Consider the following 23,877-nt stretch of genomic DNA (forward strand, 5'->3'; position numbering starts at 1 on the left):
CAGAGCAGCAGTAGCGATGCAGAGACCGAGCGGTGGAGCTGGGGCTAGAGCAGTCCGGAGCTGGGTGTGGTGAGCAGCTGGGGAGAGCGAGGGGGACCCTGGGCAGTAGGCCCAGCACAGGGAGACGCCTCAGCCAAGAGGATCTGCGGGCCAGGCTTGTATTGTAACCCCGACAGGGCAGGGGCGACACTGGGAAGAAGGGTCCTACCACTGAGAGCCTCAGAGCGTGTGGCCACCACCAGAGCAAGTGTCCAACCCACAGCATCCCTGCAGCACGGCCAGGGCCTGAGCAGGAGGCCTGGGACGTACAAGGAACAGACTGGACTGCCCGGACATTCCAGAGACACTGTTTGTGATGTTCCCTGCCACAGAGCAGGCTGATGTGTTTCCTTTAACCTTTCCCATTTTTTCTTATTCTTTTTAAAATTAATTGTTGATTAAATAACTTGCATTTGCTTTAAATTGTATGCAATGGTCAGAGAAGTGCCCAGTGCAGAGAGAGTACTGTGGAGTGGGGACACTCTAGCCCCTGTCCTAGGTGACCACAGCAGGGTTGGGGGGTCGAGCCCCCCAGGAATCCTGGGCCCAGCCTTGTCCGGGTTATGAGGACTCTGCCAGACAGGAGAGTGGAAGGGGAGTCCTCAAGGGTAGGGAGGCCACTGGGTAAAGGAAGTGGGAGCGAGGACTCAGATCCTTTCGCTAGCCCACTTCACCGGGGTAGTGCAAAAACCAGGAAAGTTCCCCACAAGAGCGGGACTATTCCGCTGCTTACAATTACCAGATATAGGCCCCAGTTCTTAAACTGGCTCTCTGCGGATAGAAGGCCCTATAGGTGGTCTATACTATTTTGTTTTTAAATTCTCATCTGATGTTTATTACTTGGTTCCACTTATCTTTTGAAAGAACATCTACATGTGCACTACTGTGTTATAAAAGCTCAACAAAAATAAACGGATCCCGCTCTTTCTAACCCCAGACACCCCGCCTGTAATTCTTGCAACACAGACAGGGCAGCATTGCACTCCGGCATGAGAGCACAAACGGACCAGAGACAACAAGTGAAGCTGCCAGGCCTATAAGCCAAGAGAAATGCAGCAGGGAGGCTGACCCTGCAAAGAGCCAACCAGAAAATATATTTTACAAAGGCTTTGCTGCAGGAAGGATTTAAAGGTGGGAGCTGGAACCGAGGAACAGATCTCTCCCACACAGGATTTTTAAGCTGATGGCCTCTCTCTAAAGAAAGCTCATTCGCCCAGCACAAAGCTTTGTCTTCACCGGGCTGGGGCTGCAGCCCTGGAGAGCCGGGAAGCAGCAGCCGCCTTGGCTGCACCGGCCCCCGCGCAGAAGGGCGGCCGGGGCCCCTGCCGCGGCGGAGCCAGTAGGAACAAAGCGAGGTCACGTGAGCCATTTCAAATCGCCGCCCGCCGGCCGCGCTCCTCTGCGCGCGCGCCTGGGCCGGCCGCGGCGGGGCGGGGCGCGAGGCCGGTCATCCCGCCCAGCGCAGGGACACGCTCCTTCCCAAACCGAGCCGGGGGGGCGGGAAAAAAAAAAAAATCTGGTTTACGTTTAAAAAAAAAATAAACCCGTCCCGCTGCATTTCCCAGGGTTCCCTGGGGCTGGCCGTCTCGAGCCTGCCTTGGGGAAAGCCCCGTGCAGAGCCCCCCCCCCCCCCGCGCCCGGGGGCCGTGCCGGCGATCGGGTAAGTGCGGGGTGTCCGTTAGCGGGGAGCCCCCCCCACCCCGGGGCCGGAGACACAGGCAAAGAAACCCCCTTTGCTGCCCCCCGGCTCGCTCGGGCTCGGCGAGCCACCGAAACCCGTAAAAACAGACTGCGCTCGGGCTGGTTCAGGGGTCTCGAGCTCGAAGCGCCAGGGGGGCCCCATGAGGACTCGTCCGTTGGCCCGAGGGGCGCATCACCCCCCGCTGCCCCCGCCCCTGCCCGCGGGGTGCGGCAGGGGGCTCAGGGCAGGGGTAGGGCAGGGGGTTGGGGTGCAGGAGGGGTGTGGGGTGCGGCAGGGGGCTCAGGGCAGGGGGTTGGGGTGCAGGAGGGGTGCGGGGTGCGGCAGGGGGCTCAGGGCAGGGGGTTGGGGTGCAGGAGGGATGTGGGGTGCGGCAGGGGGCTCAGGGCAGGGGGAAGGGGTGCGGGGTGCAGCAGGGGGCTCAGGGCAGGGGTAGGGCAGGGGGTTGGGGTGCAGGAGGGGTGCGGCAGGGGGCTCAGGGCAGGGGGTTGGGGTGCAGGAGGGGTGCGGGGTGCGGCAGGGGGCTCAGGGCAGGGGGTTGGGGTGCAGGAGGGGTGCGGGGTGCGGCAGGGGGCTCAGGGCAGGGGGTTGGGGTGCAGGAGGGGTGCGGGGTGCTGCAGGGGGCTCAGGGCAGGAGTAGGGCAGGGGGTTGGGGTGCAGGAGGGGTGCGGGGTGCGGTGGGGGCTCAGGGCAGGGGTAGGGCAGGGGGTTGGGGTGCAGGAGGGATGTGGGGTGTGGCAGGGGGCTCAGGGCAGGGGGTTGGGGTGCAGGAGGGGTGTGGGGTGTGGCAGGGGGCTCAGGGCAGGGGGTTGGGGTGCAGGAGGGGTGTAGGGTGCGGCGGGGGCTCAGGGCAGGGGGTTGGGGTGCAGGAGGGTGTGGGGTGCGGCAGGGGGCTCAGGGTACGGGTAGGGCAGGGGGCTGGGGTGCAGGAGGAAGTGCGGGGTGTGGCAGGGGGCTGGGGTGCAGGCAGGGAGCTGGGGGTAGGGGTGCGGCAGGGGGTGCGGGGTATGGCAGGGGGCTCAGGGTGGGGGTTGGGGTGCAGGAGGGAGTGCAGGGTGTGGCACGGGGCTGGGGTGCAGGCAGGGGGCTCAGGGCAGGGGGTGGGGGTGCGACAGGGGGCTCAGGGCAGGGGGTGCGGGGTGTGGCGGGGGCTCAGGGTTTGGCAGGGGGCTCAGGGCAGGGAGTTGGGGTGCAGGAGGGGTTCGGGTTCTGGCCTGGCACCGCTTACCTTGAGCGGCTCCGGGGTGGCAGGGGCGCGCACTGGGGCTCCCTGCGTGCCCTGGCCCCGGCCCCGTGCCGCTCCGGGAAGTGCCTGGCACCGCTTCCTTGCGGCCCCGGCCCATGGGAGCTTCAGGGGAGGTCCCACAGGCAAGAACAGCTCACGGAGTTCTCTGCTCCCCCTCCCCTGGGGCCACAGGGACAGGGTGCCTGCCCCTTCCCGGAGCAGCACGGGGCCGGCAAATCCGCAGGCCGGATCCAAAGCCCTGAGGGGCCGGATCCGGCCTGGGGCTGTAGTTTGCCCACCCCTGGCCTGGAGGTAGGCTGGGGATGTGGGGGCGGGACACGGGAAGCTTGGTGGGCCGCAGGGAAGAACCCCGCGGGCCGCATGTTTGTGACCCCTGGGCTAGTTCCCCTTTGTCCGGGGGCTGCAGGGTTGCGACGTAAGGAGAAAGAAACACCGTGTGAAGCCAAGTCAGCAGCGCCTGGTGTTCTCGATGCCTGGGGGGAGGGGGGTCTGTGAAACTCTCTGGTGTGTGTCCTCCCCATGCCCTATTTGTAAATCCCAAATATCCAAAGCTGGGGGAGGAGTTAGTGATTGGGGAGGGATCCAGAGTCCTCCTGAGGGCAGCACCTGGCAGGTTAAAGGTTAGAGAGATCTTGTTAGACTCATACGACTGGAAGGGACCTCGAGAGGTCGTCCAGTCCCCTGCACTCAAGGCAGGACTAAGTATTGTTGAGACCAGGGGTCCCCAATGCAGTGCCCATGGGTTCAATGGCGTGCGCCCGCAGGACACTGTGCCGCCGAGTGCGGCCGCCAGAGAAATGGCTGCCAAAATGCCGCCGAGAAGCGTTGCCGTATTTCGGCAGTGACGCTTCTTTTCGCTACGACTTCTCAGCGGCATTTTGGCAGCGGGGCGTCTGGCGCCCACCACAGTCTTCTGGGAATAGGAATGTGCTATTCCCACAGAAAGGTTGGGGACCACTGGTCTAGACCATCCCTGACAGGTGTTTGTCTCACCTGCTCTTAAAAATCCCCTATGATGGACATTCCACAACCTCCCTAAGCAATTTATTCCAGTGCTAAACCACTCTGACAGGAAGTTTTTCCTAATGTCCAACCTAAACCTCCCTTGCTGTAATTTAAGCCCATTGCTTCTTGTCCTATCCTCAGAGGTTAAAAAGAACAATTTTTCTCCCTCCGCCTTGTAACAACCTTTTCTGTACTTTAAAACAGTTATCATGTCCCCTCTCAGTTTTCTCTTCTCCAGACTAAACAAACTTCTTCAGTCTTCCCTCATGGGTCATGTTTTCTAGATCTTTAATCATTTTTGTTGCTCTTCTCTGGACTTTCTTCAATTTGTCCATATCTTTCCTGAAATGTGCTGCCCAGAACTGGACACAATACTGCAGTTGGGCCTAATCAGCACGGAGTAGAGCAGAAGAATTACTTCTCGTGTCTTGCTTACAACACTCCTGCTAATACATCCCACAGTGATGTTTGCTTTTTTTGCATCATTGTTGCACTGTTGACTCATATTTACCTTGTGGTCCACTATGACCCCCAGATCCTTTTCTGCAGTACTCCTTTCTAGGCGGTCATTTCCCGTTTTGTATAGATTAAGAGCTGTCTATCTTATCTATTTATCTAATCTATCAATCATCTAACACTTACATAGATCAAGATCTCTCAAAAATATGTCTATTTTGGGTCTTCTAAGTCCATTTATGTGCCTCTGTCTTGGGCTCCCATTATGCTCCAGAATTAATTGCGGCAGGGTTAGCACAATTCAAGGACCCAGTTTACACACAGTCGCCAACTCTGGAAATCTCTCCATGTGACCAGACCCCAGCCCTGTCCCACTGACATCACAGCTGGTTGTAGGATCAGGGCTATAGTTTGCTCCCCTGCAGACTGCAAAGTGAAACTCAGTCTTAACCGAGCTTCCTGATGCAGCTGATTCTGACAGCAGAGATGGGTGGCTAGGCACCAATCCTGGGAGTAGATGTAAACGTGGGGACCCTGGTGCCAGAACAGAGCCCCACTGGGCTTGTGTGAATTGGGAAAATGAGTGGCCACTTTACCTTGAATGAAAACAACAAGGAGTACTTGTGGCACCTTATAGACTAACAAATGTATTTGGGCATAAGCTTTCGTGGGCTAAAACCCACTTCATCAGATGCATGGAGTGGAAAATACAGTAGGAAGAAATATATAGCAGTACATGAAAAGATCAGAGTTGCCTTACCCAGTGGGGGGTCGAGACAAATCAATTAAAGTGGGCTATTATCAACAGGATGAAACCTGTTTACCTTGAATGGTTCCTTACAATATGTGCTAACTACTTATGCTAAACAATCTCTGCCATCTTGTATTTAGCTGTGACACTCTGAGTACTTTCCCAGACCTGAAGAAGAGCTCTGTGTAGCTGGAAAGCTTGTCTCTTTCACTAACAGAAGTTGATCCCATCAAAGATATTCCCTCACCCACCTTGTCTCTCTGGCATGAAATGTGTTAATTAACATGTTTGAAAGCATCTCCCATTTTTTGAGCCCATTGGTTTAAATAGGACTTGAAGAAGGTCCTGAGGAGGGTTGCCTCTGGGATGCTTTGTTTTGTTTTGTTTATATATGGTTTAGTGAGAGCCAGTTTCTTCCATACAGTTCTGCCCTGTTGGTGGGGCTGCTGCTGGCTGGGAGGCTGGACCGGCTCTGCTAGAAACCTCTGCAAGTTCCACTGGGAAACCTGAGTCCATGCAGGTTAGTGCACTTTGTGGTGGTTTTTTGGGAAGAGAGATCCCCAGATCTCACATGGTGAATGGAAATAAGTATGATCCCTTTCAGTGCAATGAGAGGTGTAAGGTGGCTCATTTACTGTGGGGCAGGCGGGGCGGGTTGGGGGCCCTGGCCCACCATCACCCCCAACAAACTAGGTTTTATAAACATTCCAGACTGTCAAGATGAATGGGTGGATGGAAACCTGGACTTTGCTGTTTGATGCTGGAGAAAGTGATTTTCAAGGCTGGGTTAATGGAGCCAGAGTGCATGTGGAAGGCTCTCTGCAATTGACTCCCCTGGAAACCTGTCTTTATAGGACAGGAAAACTCCATCAAGAGCCACACACGAAGACTGGATTTGTATTACACCTGCAGCGATTTTGGTGTCCGTTCTCACTGCCTGGGAAAGGCAACATTAATTATAGGACATGGGGATGTGTAGGCTATAGGGAAAAAGAGCTGATCTGGTGTTTTTGGCTCAGAAGCGTTTGCGTGGGAGGGGATAATGATAGAGAAGCATTTCCCCTTTGGAAGGAGTTTTCCCTACAACTGCAGACTTTATTTTCTGAAAATATACAAGCACTACCTCACTTCTCTCTCTTGCTCGCTCTCTCTTAGGGCTCTTCAACCATGGCGTCTCAGGAGGCTGTGGATACATCTTTTTTCTCCCTAAGTGGTGTTAGAGAACGGATGAGGGAGAAGAAAAATGGTGCTTTAAAGACGGCAAAGCTGAATGCTTCCCTTGTATCAAAAATCAAAACAAAAATAATAAGTGAGTGTTTGTTTTTTGTATTATGCAAGCACTTAGGGGCTCATATCAAGATCAGGGTCCCACTGTGCTTGGTGCTGTCCATGCATGTAGTAAGAGAGAGTCCTTGCCCCAAGAACTTAGTCTAAGTCTGGAAGAAAGTATTTTATAGTTGGGGAAACTGAGGCACATAGAGGCTAAGTAACTTGCTTAAGATCACTGAGGAAGTCTGGCAGAGCTGGGAATTGAACTCAGATGCCCCAGCTCCTAGTCGAGTGGCTTAACCACAAGACAACAATTGAAGAAGGCCAGACTGGATTAAAAAAAACTGCCCGGTTTAGAGGGGAAGTGAAGGCAGCTGTAAAAAATATAATTAACAAATGGAATGAAGGGGAAGTTGATAGTACTGAGTATAAATCGGAAGTTAGGAATTGTAGAAAAATGATAAGGGACGCCCAGGGACACAGAGAACTCGATGGCCCTCAGAGTTAAGGACAATAGGAAGGAGGTTTTCTTTAATATATGAGGAACAAAAAAGAATCTTAACAATGGTATTGGTCCATTACTAGATGGAAATGGTAGAATTATCAGTAATAATACAGACCCATGGTGTGATGCATGCAGGCAGCAGGGCCTTGGCTGGTGTAGATTTATTCTGGTAGCAGGAATAGGAGAGATTTAATGTAATATCTTACTTTTATTTTGCCTGTAGACAACTCTTCTATAGTTAAGGTCTCCTTAAAACGCAATAATAAAGCTCTGGCACTGGCCCTCAGCGCCGAGAAGGCGAATAGCCAGAGGCTCGTCTTCGAGAAGATGTTACTGCAGAAAGAAGTGGAGCAATGTCACTTCCAGAATGCTACGCTTCGGCAAAGACTGTATTTTCTGGTACTGTGCTAACACTTGAACTTTGGTTGTGGGGCAGTCACAATCAGTGCTACCACCTCTGTAGAGCCTAGCCAGGAAGAAAAAGAATGTAACTTAATTTTTGCCATCAAAACATTTCAGAATTTACTAACCTATTTTTTTTAATCTTTTTAAAAAAACAGTCCAAACATAGTATTGAACCTGGGTCCCATTCTCCCTAGCAGCTGTGCAGGGAGACAGTTACAACTCTGTCCTCTTGTGCGGTAGACTTAAGCCTACCTGTTTGTCTGAACTGAGATACAACCCTGAACAGAGCAGAGTGATGACCCAGTTCAGGCATAGTAAGATGGGGTTAGGTCATGTCTATACTGCAAGCACAAACTGTGTGTTGACAGTGTTGTAACTGGGTCCTGGATATTGTGGTTTAATAGTGCAGGTGGGCCCTTCATTGTCTTCAGTTGTCCCCAATCGAGATGCTATCTCAGGGGAAGATACTAGGTTCCTGAGGGCTTGTCTATACAGGGAAATTGCCAGCATAGCTGTAGTGGAATAGTAATTCTGGTATAGCTGTGCTGCTCAATTAAGGGCTTGTCTATCAGACAAGACATGCAAACTGTCCAGGCTTTCTACTGAGGTGGTTGTATCCGAGCCCCTTCCATCAGTGGAGCATTTCCCAAATCTTCAGGGCAACCAAACCCATTCCCTCCCCCACCTCTTCCATCCCACCATATAGTGTCAAAGGCCTACCCATAATATGAGCATTTTAATTACATGATGATACTCCTCCCTCTCTTTTTCTCATATGCTTTGAGCAGTGAAATAGGTAAGTGTTGCCATTTAAACTATAATCTGTTAGCACCCTTTGCAATTAATGGGGCTGTTCACCCCTCTCAGAGCTGTTGTTCCAGGCAGCCCAGGCTCCCTGCAAACTCAGGCATGCTTTGCTGCATTGGTTTGCAATTGGATCACATTTGATAGCTTTTCATTGTAACCAAAGTAGCCTGAGACTTATTACTAGTGTGTAATTGCTGGGAGCTTTAGTGTCTCATAGCATGCCCTTGTTCCCCCATCGGGCTGAGCGGCACTGCTTTCTGCTCCCAATATTAGCCTCTCTTCAGCTGTGTCTAGAGAAATTTTAAATTCCAGTCTTGTAAAACATGACTTTTCTGATACAGAATAAAACCCTCAAACAACTGGAAGCATTTCTGAATGGAAACCTGCTGACGGCCATAAAGATGAGCAGACCTTCCGAGGTAGGTGGTGGGGCTCCGAGTATTCGTGTGTGTTTGGGAAGGAGTGAAATATCTGTGGCTTCTGTCCAAGGATTGCTCCTCACGTCATCGTTTCGAAATGTTACTTGCTTACCCCACACAGTACCTTGAGTTTAGCTATATGTTAATGTCAGTGACCAAATCAAAGGGCCAGGTTGCAGCCAGTAGCTCCCCTTGGCCTTGAGGTAGATTTTTTTTCCGTCAGTTGAATTAGTTCAGCTGAACTCGTTTAACTCTATTTGAAATTGCCAATTAATGCCAATGTGGGCACAGTCCAATACCTCTAGCTCAATTTTAGCGGGATGTGTTACAGCCCTAAAGTCTCTGAGGCCTGGTCTATGCCTAAAAATTAGATTGACCTAGATACTGTCACTCAGGGCTGTGAAACATGTCATGCCCTGTGCGATGTAGTTAGGTCAATCTAACCCCCCATTGTAGACCCAACTAGGTTGATGGATTTACTCCTTCTGCTGATGTAGGAGGTGTCTAGGCTACAACTGCAGCACCATAGTTATGCTGCTGTCGTATAGACGTACCCTGAGCTAAGATCTTGTCTAAATGTACAAATTGTATCTCTATCCGCATAGTTAAAGTGGTCCAAGTTCCCCTCGCGTGGATGCAGTTATACATGTATAGCCTATTCCCATGCAGAAAGGGGAGTAAGCTATACTGGTATAAGGTGCCTTTATACTGGTATAACTGTGTCCACACTAAGTTGTTGTAGTTTAACTATGTCGGCAGAATATCATACCCCTAAGCGACATAGTTACACTGGTGCAAAATCTGTATGTAGACCAGGCCCATGTATATATCTAGCACCTTTCCAGGTTTGGCACCGTGGGGGGAAGGCTGGCCATAGTCTACCCAGGCTCTAAGCTTCAGGCTCTGCTGATAATCCCAGAGGGGCTGGTTGTTTGCTAAAGACATCTACCTCTATAGGGCAGGGATCATCTTTTGGTCTGTGTTTGTAGAGTGCCTAGCACAATGGGGTCCTGTTTCATGACTGGGGTTCCAAGTGCTATGGTAATACAGATAGCTAATAATCAATGGTGGCAATATTTCCCATGTGGAAATTAGAAGTGCCATCATTAAATTTCAGAGTTGACACCCCACTGAAAAGGGATGATTCACAGACCCCTTGGAGCTGCTACAGATTCAGTGAGATCATATTGCGTCTGTTCGTACTGGGAAGATACACTTCCCCGTTATAAAGGCTAGAAACTTTCTCACCTGAGAGAGGCTAGTGCAGCCTCCCAGCGCCGTCTCATTCCTGGCTTGTTCTGTTTTACTTTTGGAGGGGGCAATTTTGTATGAGGGTCTTAAAATTTATTTTTATATATATATATATATATATATATATATATATAAAAATCCCAGTAGTACCATTTTCAATGGCAGAATGCTCAAAAGTATCTATGTACTATTTAAAGTGCCAGTGCGTAATTTCCCATGTGTTGGTATCCAAAAAAAATCCCTCATCACCTTCCATAAAACCAAGATGAGACCTTGTGCCGCTCCCACACAGAACAGTGTGCTTGTTTATTACAGAACCCTTAACAGACCGTGCCATTTTTCCACCCTCTAGTACCGTTCAAGTTCTCTGCTGTTAGCTGCGGGACAGCACAACAGCATCGTGGAGGGCAGCTGGACTGATGATCTCACAGATGCACAACTTGGGGTCTCTCCACTTGCTAGGTAAGCCTGAAAATGTTCAAATGAGGCTAAAATCATGTGTGTAACTTTAAACATGTCAATTCACTTGGGCTGTCCATGTGCTTCACGTTCTATACGTTTCAGTGCTCTGCTGGATTGGGGTGTAGGTTTGTAAAGCACCCTGTATCTTTGCAGTGCTATATTAATAATAATAATACTGCCTATCTCTTGTATGGTGCTTTTCATCAGTAGGTCTCAAAGCACTTTTACAAAATGGGGAATAATTACAAAAGTAATTATTCCCCATTTTACAGGTGGGGAAACTGAGGCACGCAGTGAGTAAATGACTTGTCCAAGGTCACCCTGCAGGGAAGTGGCAGAGCTGAAAATAGAGTCCCGGTCTCCTGGGTCTCAGTTTAGTGCTGTCTCCACTAACCCCCTCTGCCTCCCTATGCTTAAGAGTAAATACTTAGCAGTAACCCACGCACGACTACAATTTAGGTGCGTGTTTTGGGAAATGCCATTGCAAATGTGATCTGTTCTTAAAACAGTAGATCTGAAAATCTGTTTGTTTCTTTGTCATGTCCCAAGTTCAGGTCCCTGTATAACCCCAGCACACTATCGTTTGAACCTGTGTTCTGGATGGCCCCGCTTCCATCTCCCTTCAGATTTTTGTTTACTCCCACAGAGGCTGTGCCCCAAGAGACACATGCTTTCCCACCTATGTGAAATGACCGCTCGGCACGGATCAAATTTGGCCACGCTGGCACACATTCCTCTTTCCTGAATGGTTACAATGCCGAAGCAAAGCACATCTTTACCTTGAAGGACATGCTGAAGTGCTGTCCCAAGTCGGGGTGGATTTTGTTGCTGTCCTGAAGCCTGGAGATGGGTGATCTGCTCCGTTCCCGCTTTTCCTTTCATCACCTCTCTTTGCACTGCAGAATGGCAGCGATGCCGATGAGGGTCCCGGTGTGTGAAGTAGATGATGGGAAAAGGCGCCGAGGCGGTAGCTCCGCGGGCGTGCAGACGTTCCCGCTAGGGCTCCAGACATCCGTTCCAGAGCAGCCGGGTAAAAGCACAACCACCATCTCGCCCCGGCTTGTGGAGGAGCTGTTAGCAAGCCAGGGGAAAAACGGGCAGAGGTCGAGCAAAGGAGGTGAACCAGAACCTGCCTTTCTTGACTCTCATCTGATTTTTGGAGGTAAAGTCCATCTTTGTCTGTTCTCCTAGGACAACCGTTGGTGTGCTTTAGTGCTGGGCTGCAGTGCAGTACAGACTGAACAGATGTGCGTTTAACTCATCTGCTTGGACGCTGTGGCTGTATTGGCATCCTGGGAATACTAGTGATAGTGTTGGAGCAAATCTGGGGCTGCCTAGGACACTGTGGTTGTTGCTGTGCTACAAACCAGGAACACCCCTGAACATCATGGCTACAGTAGAGATTGAGCTTTCCTAGGACTTTCAGTAGCAACTGCTACAGTGTGGAGGTGCTTAGAGAGAGAAGGGCGGGCCCATACTTTGGGATCCGACCATTTTGTGCTAAAGAATCCCACGAAAAGCAGTTCTGATCCTGGTTCACGTACATTCCAGCCAGTTTATGACCATACAAACCACGAGAACGTTGCCTGACGCAGAAGAGTTGAATCTCTCTTGTTGACGTTGTTCCTGGTTTTGTCTTACTGACCTGTTATTTTTAAATGCTTCTGCGTGGGTGACGTGCCCTTTGTTACCATTCAAGGGTCTTGTTCCACCACAGGCTGGTGGAGACCAACTTTGCACTGCGGTGACACACAAAGGGTCCAGCTGCCCTGCAGTCGAGAGGCACAGCTACGCTGTGTGAGATGGTCACGCAGTAGCTTTGCTCAAACTAGCAATGTTGCTGCAGCGGCGTGGGTAGCGGCCTGGTCTCGTTCCCCGAGTACATACCCAGGGCCCTGGGCAGGATTGTACTTGGCTGGGTAGCGTGTCAGGTCCGCTGACACGTGCTGCAGTGGCACCTCCTGAGTGCAGTGTAGACATAGCCTTAGTTAACATGTGTAGCAATATTTTCCAGCAACTGACTTTCGCCTGCTGGCTGAATTGCCTTGGATAATGAATCCTGGTGGTCTTCCCGCACCCCCCGTAGGTGTGTACAGCGCCTAGCACAATGGGGTCCTGGTCCGTGTGCTACCACAGTACAAATAATAAAACTTTCTGATCTGGATTTTGAACACCCCCAAATACCCGGCGTGTTGAGGTCTGGGATTGTGCTTTGGGCCATTCTCCTGTTTTGAGGAGAGCTAAATAAGCATCTCTGCAGCACAGACAATTTGCTGATTCTCCACTAGAAAAGCCAACCTTGTCTCATGAATGAGATGCCACTGTCTGTCCTGTGGGGATCCATGGTAATGTGAGAGTCACAAATATGAGTTGATGGGATTTTCTGGTGCTGCAGAAGGTGATTTGTCGTCTGCCACGTTTATTTTAGGATGATATATAGATATGTTTGGTTTTTTTTATTGTAGAATCCTCGTCATGCACCCCACAAAGTTCCGAAAGTTTCCCAATATCTACTCTGGCTAATAATCTTTCTCTGCCGCAATGTGAGAAGATTACAAGACCATGTAGTGATAGTCTGGTACACCTGCATGGACACGTAACTGAAAGGAAGAAACGTGTCACTGTCTTTATGACGAGTACTCCATCTTCTGCAGTGGACTTTCACCTAGATACCAACTCAAATCGTGCCTCGAAATGGAGCGTTGGTGGGGACAGCTGTGCTAGTAAAACAAGCATGCCGATCAAATCGAACTCTCTCCATCTCTTGGATTTGCCTTCGGAGCCCGATAGCGATCCTAAAACAGAATCCCCAGATAAAGGGCTTCCCCGTGACCTGCTGCAGCCTGAAGAGACTCTGTGCGATGCTGAAGCGGATCATAACTTCAGCCGAGTCGCTGAGTTTATTACATTAGAAGCCAAAAGTCAAAGTAATGGCCAAGTCAAAGCCGCTGAAACTACAGTTGTCAAAAAGGTCAGCAAAGGTAAAAAGAAAAGAGATGCACTTAAAATCCATCCTAAAAGTAGTTCAGATGTACCTCATGAAGAAGAGAGCCCCCTGAGTTCTAAAAAGGTATCCAAGGCTAAAGGCTTGAGCGGGAGCAAATGGGAAGCGCACAAGCCCACGTGGCAGACTTCTGGGGATGCTTTGGAAGAGGGGTTGTTACAGAAGAGCAGCGGCTGTGCTGCGGGACAAAGTGATAAAGCCAAAAATTGCATAAGAATGCACGTGTTGAATGCAGGGCAGTCGAAGAAGGTGGAAAAAAGGGTCTTGTTACCACAAGAACTAAATAGAGAGTCTTTTGCTGAGAGACTGAGTAGTATGGAGAGCCAGTTTCAAAGTCCACGCTCTGCCTTGTTCAGTCATAAAGCTCCATTAAATGGTGGTGCTCCGCAAAGTCCACCGTGCTTGGAAAAACAGGGCTCCGGCATACCAGCTTTGCAGCAGGATTTGCTGTGTGCGAACGTGAAATGTACAAAACCAAAAGCAACCAGGAAGACCATTCGAATTAGCAGAGCAGCTGACTGTAGTGAGGAACATGTGCAAAGCAGTACCAGAATTCCAGAGAGCAAAGCTGAATGCCAGGCTAAAAAAGGGCAGAAAAGCAAGAGAAAAATGAGTAAAGAGGGCAACTTCAACCCTCAGAGAAGTGAAGCAGAGAATTCTGGTCCGTGTGTAGATGTGCAAAGTGTAAATAAAAGCAACGATAAGGATTCATCAAGCAATACCAAACCTAGCAGGAAAACGTACACTGTGTCTCTTTCTGATCTTACAGGGAGCTCAATTCCTGTCCTGCCAGGTTTAAAGGGGGGTGAAATCACCTGCTCTGAGCGTGTTCCTGAGAGCAAAACTAACAAGACCCAAAAGGCTCAGAGAACTTCAGCTGTTCAGAGCAATAAAAAGCAGAGCAGCAGCCCCATAGAGAAGGTGCTGGACGGAGTCTCCAGCAATATGAATGCCTTAAAGGAAGGAGCTGATTCCAGATCTAAGACTAAGAGAAAAACCTATGTTGTTAATCCTCCAGAAGCTCACCCTGAGGGCAGAGAGAGTTTTGCTTCTGAGACTGGAGGCGTAGCAGATTCTGCATTCAGTCAGGCTGATCCAGTGGAACAGAATTTTCTGCCTGTTACCATTTTCAAAACTGAGCCAGATTCCTACCTGGAGCCACTGATCAGTGAGCCAGGTGGGACGAATTCCATGGTGGGAAATCCAGGCCTTATTGGTTTCTCCTCTGCAGCCCGTTCTGAAGCTTTGGCCTTCAGCCCCTGCAGCAAAAGTCTCCCACGCTTGGAGCCCCCAACTGCTGTAGAGCACAGAATTGCAGAAAAATCCTCCACTCTGCCAAAGAGCTCTGCGATCGTTAAAGAAAATGACACCGAGCAGACGTCGGGAGGCAGTTGTGGGCGGAAGAAAGCAAAGGCCAGTTCAAAAGACCCTTGCCAAAGCACAGCCTTGCCAGGAAGTGGTAAGTGGCGGGGTAGAGGAAAGGGATTATTAGCATACTGACAGTATACGGGAAAGGTGGAAGTGATTATATTGTAGTACAATAAATGCTCTGATCATTACTATTTAAAACACAGGTTATGTATGAATCTTGGGTATTTTTGTTGCCCTCCGCCATCTGAATGCTAACTGCAGAAAAATAAAAGTTCTACTAAGTTGTGGCCTGACTCAAAGCCTGTTGAATTTCTTGTGGGGTTTTCCATTCAGCAGGTTTTGAATCAGGCCACCAGCCCTTAGAAGACCTCACCGCTCCTCGATTTGGTTTCAGTGATTTGGGATTTTATTTATATTTTTGCAAGAGTCTCTGGATGCTGTTTTGGTTGTGGGTGGGGAAAGGCTGAGGAGCACTGCTGTGGGGATTTGTTCCCTTTGCCTCTGATGTTGTGACTCTTCCTCTAGACTGTCTTGCAAGATGTTGAATACTTGAGCAGCTTTTAGGTGGAGAACAATATGAACTAGCCCTGATCAGTGCCTGCATTGTCTTTGCAAAGAGGATGCTAGAACTGGCTGGGAGATGTGCTCTTGTATGTGTTAAAGCTGAGTGGGAGGGTTCAGATCCCTGTTGTTGCCTAAAGATGTTTTCACTGCAGGGTTAACACGAGTTCCTCCTCTCAAGTTCGCCTCGCTTGAGTGAGAGCGGCCGCGCTGTCCAATAACATCTGAGCCCACCCCTGCACTGTGCTCGCTCCTGTGTGGCGCTGACTTATAGGGACAGGTTCCTTGGTTTGCAGGCTGTAGTAAACTGAGCCGCTCAAGGAATTCGTTCCCAGGGAATTGTTGGAAACCTTGTCTATGCTTTCTGGGCACAAGAGGAAGGAATGTGGGATGGCTGCCGAGAACCAGCAGCTTTTGAGTCGTGCTAGCCTGTGTCCACACTGCAGAAGTGGTTGTGTTAGCAGCTGACAGGTTGCACTGGCTGGAGTGTTAGCTTATGCCCCCTCTTGGGCCAGTCCACTCGAGTTAAAAGCACCAGCGCACTTGAGTTCTGGGTTTGTGGGTGTGAAGGGGACTCAAGTTAGGGGCATCGTTTGAATTATAACTTGAGTTGGTTTTGCAGTGAAGACAAGACCTGAGAAAGAGATTAGAGATGGGATGTATCAAGAGAACTTTGCATTGGTCTAATTCCCCTCCTGTTGAAGTCAATCACAGTGGAGTTAGACCAGGGCTGAACCTCACCCTCAATTGGGCTAGGTGGGCTGAGATGTGAGCCCCTTCAGCCTAATGGGCCCTCAGATGATTCTACTAATAACCACGTTTTAGCCAGACCTCAGCTTCATCCTTAATGCTGGCCCCGTGCGAGCAATCGGTGCTCCTGGGAACTCCACTCATTCTTCTTGCTTTGTTTGGAAAGCAGCAGAATGCCAGCTTTGCTGGGGAGACGTTTCAACTTTTCTCCAACCAGGGGGAAAATGCTCCAACAACTTACCTCATTTGCTTCCTGTTCTGACCCTAGTAGGGTTCTCCATGCTCTGGGTCGGTGGAACTATCAGGAGTTAATGGAAGCAGAGAACAAAGTTATAGTAATACGGGGTCTTTGTAGATTCTTCCAGAGTTAACCCAAGGGTTTAGCATTTCTGTGCCTCTCATAGAGTCCGTCCGATAGCTCATGTGCCCCTGTAAACACACACAGGATGGATCCAGCTGCTTCGACTCAGGGGTATGCTCTGAGGCCTTTACGGCAAACACTGCACTGAGAGGGATTAAATGTTGCTACAGAGTTTTCATTACCATGTCTCGTGCATTAAAATAAGAAAGGCATCATTTTGTGTAGAAATACACACAAACTCAGAGCCAGAGGCTGCAGACACACTTACTTGATGAGGGATCCTGCATCTCCATTCATTTGGTTCATTCTGAAATGCTCACGTTCCCCTCATCCAGACAACATGAACTCCACGTGGGTAGATGAGTCCTAGGGTTCAGTTTTCGCTCCCCATCAGCTTTCTCCCAGTCTTTTGCATTAGACGGTGTAAGACATCTGAAGAAAGGCAAAGTTTAATAGGCCCAGTAGCTTAATTATGGCTAATGTGGGCCACGTGCAGCCCTCGTTCCACTTGTATAAGCTCCCACTGATGATCTGAGGGGAGATGTGCAGTTATGGGAGAGGTTCTGTTACTACTGGTTACTCTGCAAAATGATGTGGGTTTGTTTTTTTTTCCTGTAGCGTTCCAAAATCAGGCTGGTTTGAAAAGCAGAGTGTACTTTGCAAGGGCGTTTACCTGTAACTGGAGCTCTGGAAAATAGTGTTACACTGATTTCCTCCTCCCATGCCCCAGACTTGCTAATTTCACTTGGAAAGGTTTTCAGTAGATGCTGCAGTTACATCCGGGTTACATAGTTAGCTCTGGAATTCTCCCAGCTAGTTCCGATACCACAGGCACCCTCGATCACACTTCCTTAGCTCCTACCCACCTGCTGTGTCTTTTAGAGAATACGTTCTTTAGGGCAGGGACTGCCAATGACTTTCTGTATGTAAATACAGCCCTGCTGCTGACTGAGACCTGTTGGCCCTCCCACAATGAAAAATTACAATAATACACAGTAAAAAACCTGGCCTTTGAACAATAATTCTGGTTTTGGACAAAACGGGTGGAGAAACCTCCCAAACAGTCTCCTGTGTCTGGGGGTGAAGGGAAAGGTGCCAGATGCAACTTTCAGAGAACTCCGACCATACGTTACTCATTCTCTTCTCCACTCGCAGGTGATGTCTCAGGCTCGATTTAAATGGGCTTTGTCAGGGAATCGGCAATATTTTGAATAAATCCTTTCAAACGTCCCTGTCTTTACAGAGAACAAAGCCCTGCAAGATCTGACCAATGCCAGCTTTCGGGCATCCATCAGTTCAGAAGAGTCTTCGGCACGTCCGACCAGACGGAGGCGGGACCCGGCTTGCTACGCAGAACCGAAACTCAATAGGTCGGTATTTCTAACCCCCCAGCGCCTCCCCTGCACACTGTTCTTGTTGAAATGGGCTTTTCCTGTATGCCAGCTGCCCCTACTGCTTGGGCTAGTCCTGTTCCCTTCTCTACCTTCATCCAAATCCTCCCTAAAACAGCCTTTTGGCCTACAAGAAGTGACGGGGGAGCCAACAGAACAAAAACAAAAATATGTATGTGCCTTAGGCCCCCGTCTGCCTAGACAGAACCTTACACTTGTGTGGAGTCCCTCTGAAGTCAGTAGGAACTTGCTGAGTTGAGAGTCTGCCTCTGTGATCCCTTTCCAGGATCAGGCCCTTCCTGAGCAACTGTATGTCCTGTATCTGTTTGTGACACCCACTTGTATCATGTTGAATTTAGGCCACAATCCTGCCTTGGGATCATTTAGCACAGATGCCTACGTGGAGTCCTGTAGACTTACTGTCCAAGAGTTGATGTCTAGCACAACCCTTTGCTAGGTTTATTACTTGAGCACTCACCATTATTTTTTAATTGCTGAAATTTAAACCACAACCCTGTACAAACCCATCCCTGGAAGTAAGAAATCTCTAAACTGTAATATTAAGTAGGTAGAGGAATAGTAGAAAATAAAATTCAGTTTCCTAGATATACAAGGACTAGGAACAGAAAGCAGCATTTGTTCTTCACTGTATTCTGAGACATCCAAAGCATTTTTGTATATGTAAATTAAAGATATTACTACAAGTACCATTGATTCAGTCAAGTTCTCATGACGGGTGCATTGTTTTTTCAGTAAGCAGACTATCTGAGTAGTTACAAAACAGTGGAGGATTTCTCTAAAGATTCTCTAAGAACTCAGTGCATCAATCTCTCCTGCATAGGGGCATTTTCCCATTGTGAGGGTACCTCTGTTTTGCATATCACCAGCTATCTTCAGGCCTTGTCTGCACCTGAAAGCTGTATGCTTTAACTATACCGGTATAGCCATAGACTTACTGCAGGAAGTGCAGGGCTTGAAACCCGGTGACCAAGGCATGCCCTAGCACTGGGGAAGCGGACAGCCCTGCAAACGAAGCACAGAGGCATCTGAAACTATCTAAGTACTAAAACTAACCTAACTACTAAAATTACAGCAACTATTTGCACTAAAGACTGGATTAAAAACCACTAAGAGAAGGATTACCTGAGCAATGAGGGGTTCCAGGAACTGGCACAAGCAGTAATAAGGAACTGAAGAGGAGTGGGGTCGGCAGGGCCCTTTATACCGGCCTTATAAGCACACAGCACTAGAGGGCTGGAGCCAAACCACCAGATACCACTAAGGGAAAAAATTCTGGCAACTGTGCTCAGGGCGCGCACACACCTATGTTGGAATGGACATTTGCAAGCACTCAAAGACTGTTCCCTAGTATTTTATATCCGTATAAAGAACCTTTTTACTAGTATGTCTCTCTTCATTTTGGAGGAGGAATAAGCCTACACCAGTAAAAATCCAAGGTGACTTATACTGGTATAAGTATTATGGTTTAAAAAAAAAAAATCATGCCTCTAATGGAAATAGTCATATGGGTACAACTTGCAAGTTTAGAACAGGCCTAAGTTTGACTAGCACTTTAATTATTTGTATTATCATAGTTAGTTAATAATATTTAACCCTTTTTATTCTGCAGCAAATTGAGGCGTGGTGACCCCTTTACAAACACACAGTTCCTGCATTCCCCTGTCTATAAAACCAAAAGGAAGAAAATGACAAAAGAAAAGGAAAAATCTAAGAGGATCAAACAGGAAGAAAATGTCTTCATGAATGATCCACTGCAACGTACATAAATTGTCTGTTTTCAAAATGATTAGTAAATATTTTTATTTTTCTGTAGCTAAAAATCATCAAATATAACCCCGCATCACACCATGAATCAATTTGTCTTGTACTTTTGCTGGGACAGTTTGAACTAGCTGGAGAACTTAGAAGGGAGTTTGCATAATGTATTTATTTTATTTTTATATTGGAATGCTAAATAAAGACCAATCATTTTACCTTCTAAAATTCACATTGATGATCTCATTTTTATAGCTGGGGCCAGATGAGACAGTGCCTTATGGCCCCTTTGCACCAGCTAGGCTGTACCCTGGCCCTAGGCCTACAGCTGGGTCTCCCAGTTCTCTGCTACCTGCACTGGGAGCCATTCCAGGGCGGGGATGGGGCAATGGAGGAAGGTGATGGGACCTGGGAAGATGTGGACAGGTTGTTCGTTTGCCCCTGCAATTACACATCCCTGTAGGAGCTGTAGTTCTTGATGGGAGTAAGTTCTATTAAGATGGTCAGTGAGCATTGGGCCAGATTTGGTCCAACTCCACAGCTCGTCAGTCTTGCTTTCTGGCATGGCTTCTCCAGTGGGAAGGTTTCCTGTATATTTAGAATCACAGAAATATACGGCTGTAAGGTACCTTGAGAGGTCATTAAATCCAGCCCGCTGGAGGGAGTGACTTGGAAGGAGTTCTGCACTTGTGCAATAATAAGTAAAAGAGCTATCCGGGTAAAGCACTGCAGCATCCCTTAAAGATGATGAGTTTCCACGGACTTCCGTGGTGGTTGGATCAGGCCTTTCATACATCCTCTGTTGCTGTATGTCTGAGATATATGGATTTTTTTAAACCGTAGAGATAATATAAGCCCTGCAGCTTTAGTCTTCCCACCAGTTTTGCCCTAGGGCTTGTTTACCCCAGTTTGGTGCACCAAAATGGTATAGTTTTTCTGTGTGGTTTTTGTGCCCCATGTCTCCACTCTGCAAAACCATCAAACCCTTCGTCGTCCTTGAGTCCTCCTTGTGTAAGTCAATGCTCTGCTGCTTTGACTCGAACACTAGCTGGGAACCTCTCCCTGTCTCTGAGAATGGGGTGTAAAGAGCAGAGGAGTTTATCGTGAACATCAAACAAGGTTGGGCTGGGTTAACTGCTTACAAAAAAAGCAAACTAAAGGCCACCAGCTGTTTTTAGCAAATCAGCAGACTAAACTGGGCCCGATTCTTCACTTTGTTACATGGTTCCTTATCACGCTGAAGTCAGTGGAGTTACCCCAATGCAAACATGGGCCCAATTCCTGCCTCTCTGACACCATCTGTGTAACTGCGACCAATGAACTTTGTACTTGTTAGTCTTACGTTTCCAGACTCCACTGTCTGCTCTCTGATAGTCACAAACAACACTCCAGAAGGGAAGAAATAGCTTAAATATAGGGAAAAATAAGTTCAAATGGACCCTGTTAATAGTGCCTCAATGTCATTGCAACACTTACTACAGTCCCTGCTGTAGGGCTATGGGCTCAGTCGGATGTCGGCTTCTAGAAAAGCCAGTTTGCAGCTCTCCAGCAAAACTACCTCCCAGATTGAGGTCATGTGACTCTCTAAAATCTTTGAGCAGATCTGGGCAAAATAGAGGACAAGAACAAAACAAAAATTCTGTCTGAAGTAAATGATTGACCACATGCTTCTCCGAAATCAAACCCCTGGCTCTTAATAGTCAATATGGTATAATCACTGCCTGTGACCTTGTGGTGGGGGAATGAATTTAAATAGTATGGCTTCATATTTAAAAAATAGAAACCTTTCTTCTGTCTTTGGGACACACACTGTAAGAGGCACTAATCTCTAGTGTCATTTGCTTCCTTCTCATAGTATTCTGTGAAGTACAGTAGTTCAATCTTTGTAAGAAAAGCATAAAAAAGCAAAAGTAAACAGGTCATTTTTTTAATCAGGCGAGTGATCTAAGTCAGGGTCAAGTGTCTTGGGCTGAGTTCCTGTGGATGTGCTGGGCAAATGCCGTCTTCTAGGAGAGATGTTCTTCCCACAGTATCTCACTTGGGGATTTACTGGGAACAATACTCACACTTCCACTCTCTCTCCTCTTTATCTGAGACCATAGGGCTAGATTCTCAGCTGGTATACATTGTCGCGCTTCACTGATTTCAGTGGAGCTACAGTGCTTCAGCTGGCACCAGTTGAGACTCTGGCCCACGGACTCTTGGGTTTTTTTTAAATCTCATGCAAAAACTAAACATTAGCACGGATCCTATGTAATAAATTATATATATCTCAGAGAGCGAGAGTGGGAGTAAAGCTAATTGTGGGCCCTGTGTTCACTTATGTGTGCAATACTGTGATTTCTATGTATTAAACCCTCCACTGTACTTAAGTTGCACTAACTCGGGGTTACTTTATCACCAAAATGCAATCCGAGCCTTGAGCTTGGGACAGCAGTCATTCTACTATTTTTGGCTCTGATTTTCTTTTAAAGCACTGTATTGCATCTGTTTTGCTGAGCATACACAGGATGGTCAACGGCCATTTTTGAAACGTGGCCCATTTTCCTTTGCTCAGTCCTGTGGGGCAGAACTTGTGGATGTAACTTTGTGCTCTGTGCTACTAAAGCGTTTTTCCAAATGTATTGCTCTGATTCCTGTCACTGGCTGTGATTCCAGCATGCACGCTTGGAAAGCAGTCACAGATTTTGGACAATACAGCCTTGAGTGAGTCATTCAGACTCGCCACTGGGTTTCACGTTGCCCAGTAGACAATATAGAGTGTGATTGCCCTTGAGTTTCCTGGTTTCTCAGGACTTGTCTTCACGGCAGAGTTAACCTGAGCTCTGACTCAGGTGTTGTCCACACACACAAACCTCTGACATGAGCGTGGTGGTGGTTCTTTCAACCTGGGCTAGCTGACCTGCCCTAGGCTACAGGCTAAAGCCCGAGTGTTGCCCACAGTTGGGTGTGTAACCCACACACATTGCAGTGAGACCCCAGGTTCAACCATTCCAATATGGCTAAAGCTCCAGTGCCTTCCCATAATTCCCCCTGTGTGCCCAGAAGGACAGACAAGTTCTCCCATAATTTACTGGGCAGGAATCCTACAGCAGCTCAGTTTCCTGCAGCGCTAAGAACCATGGGATGTCCCCCAGATGTCCTAACGACACACGGGATTGCAGCACTGGTGAGCATGCAGTAAGTCAGGTAGGGCTTTGCAACGTGGCTGCTAGACCCTGGCTACCTCTGCAGTGAAGCCGTACCCTCGGTGGTAATGCCCCAGGGGCTAGTCTGCTGGGCTTTGGAGAACTGGTGCTGCTGGGTTTGACCTTCCTCTCTTCTGCTGGAGCCTCAGCAGGGGTTTCAGTACCTTGGGCTGGATTTTCAGAAGCGCTGAGCACCACCAGATCTAATGGAGGACAGAGGGGAGCCGTGGGTGCTTGGCCCACTCTGCTGTGGGCCACCCCTCACTTTATGTGGCAGTAGAAGGGGACCCACTTTCTCCCATCACCAGCATTCTGCGGGGAGCTGCGGGGGGTTGCTGCTTCTCCCCTGCATGAGTGGCTACAGGGACTCCCAGTGCAGACCACTGTGGCCAAGAAATAGGTGGGGGAGTGGCTGGGCTTGCTACACAGAGCCCCGCCTTGCTTGGATGGTGGTGGTGATGATGTTAACACCCTGGGCAGTTCACCCCTCAGCGGTTGTCTCAGGCTGTCTGCAGACTCAGGCAGATATTACTGCATCAGTCATGTTTGGGCCACGTTTTCGAGGTTTTAATCATAACCAAGTGGGATAATGTTTTTAAATGAAAGCTAAGATTCTGTGCTCCTCACATGACTCCAGGAGCTGGGGCCCTAGGCATGGGCATTGTAGTGTCTCGACATTAACGCTACCTGGCCTGTAAAGTGTATTTGATTTCTTGTCGTCCTTTTATTGTGAGTTGCTTGGCTGCACGGTGGTGCTGCTAGGAGTGTTCCTATTGGTGTTTGTCTAGGTAGGCTGTTGAACTTGATCTTTGTGTGACCCTCCCACCTGCAGCAGGGGGCTGCTAATGTTTCATGAACCAGGCTGGAAACAGGTGGCATGACGAGTTCTGATTTAAACATTTTCCTGTGTTTCTCTTGCAATGGCTTAGCATGTATGTAGTGAGCAGCCCCTAAATAGCAGTTACATGAGCTGAAATGAACCCAGCTCTGTAACGCACTTTGGAACAGGCCGTGCACTCCTATAACAGGCCCTAGATACGCTTAACTAGCAGGTTCGAGAGCCACGTTTCAAATTAGTGGCACTCCATAATGTCAATGCTGCTCTCTAGATTAACCTGGACTATGCTACTAGCTGGTCAAATTTAGGATTGAGCATCCCCA

General features: G+C 48.8%; 1 protein-coding gene across 1 annotated transcript; it reads left to right on the forward strand.

Annotated features, from left to right (window-relative positions):
- The first annotated feature begins 5,620 nt into the window (after positions 1-5,620).
- On the forward strand, positions 5,621-19,704 carry LOC141995637 (uncharacterized). The gene is made up of 9 exons (XM_074966896.1): positions 5,621-5,716; positions 6,352-6,505; positions 7,194-7,369; positions 8,524-8,601; positions 10,205-10,314; positions 11,217-11,476; positions 12,780-14,777; positions 17,605-17,731; positions 19,383-19,704. The coding sequence occupies exons 1-9, from the start codon at positions 5,711-5,713 to the stop codon at positions 19,537-19,539; spliced, it is 3,066 nt and encodes a 1,021-aa protein (XP_074822997.1). The 5' UTR covers positions 5,621-5,710; the 3' UTR covers positions 19,540-19,704.
- The last annotated feature ends 4,173 nt before the right edge of the window (positions 19,705-23,877 follow it).

The sequence above is a fragment of the Natator depressus genome, chromosome 11 (assembly GCF_965152275.1).
Source record: "Natator depressus isolate rNatDep1 chromosome 11, rNatDep2.hap1, whole genome shotgun sequence".
Lineage (NCBI taxonomy): Eukaryota > Metazoa > Chordata > Testudines > Cheloniidae > Natator > Natator depressus.

Excerpts from the sequence above, each read along its gene's own strand:
- LOC141995637 (XM_074966896.1), top strand. Across the intron at positions 7,370-8,523 it reads GGCAAAGACTGTATTTTCTG|AATAAAACCCTCAAACAACT; the intron begins GTACTGTGCTAA and ends TTTCTGATACAG. Across the intron at positions 8,602-10,204 it reads AGATGAGCAGACCTTCCGAG|TACCGTTCAAGTTCTCTGCT; the intron begins GTAGGTGGTGGG and ends TCCACCCTCTAG.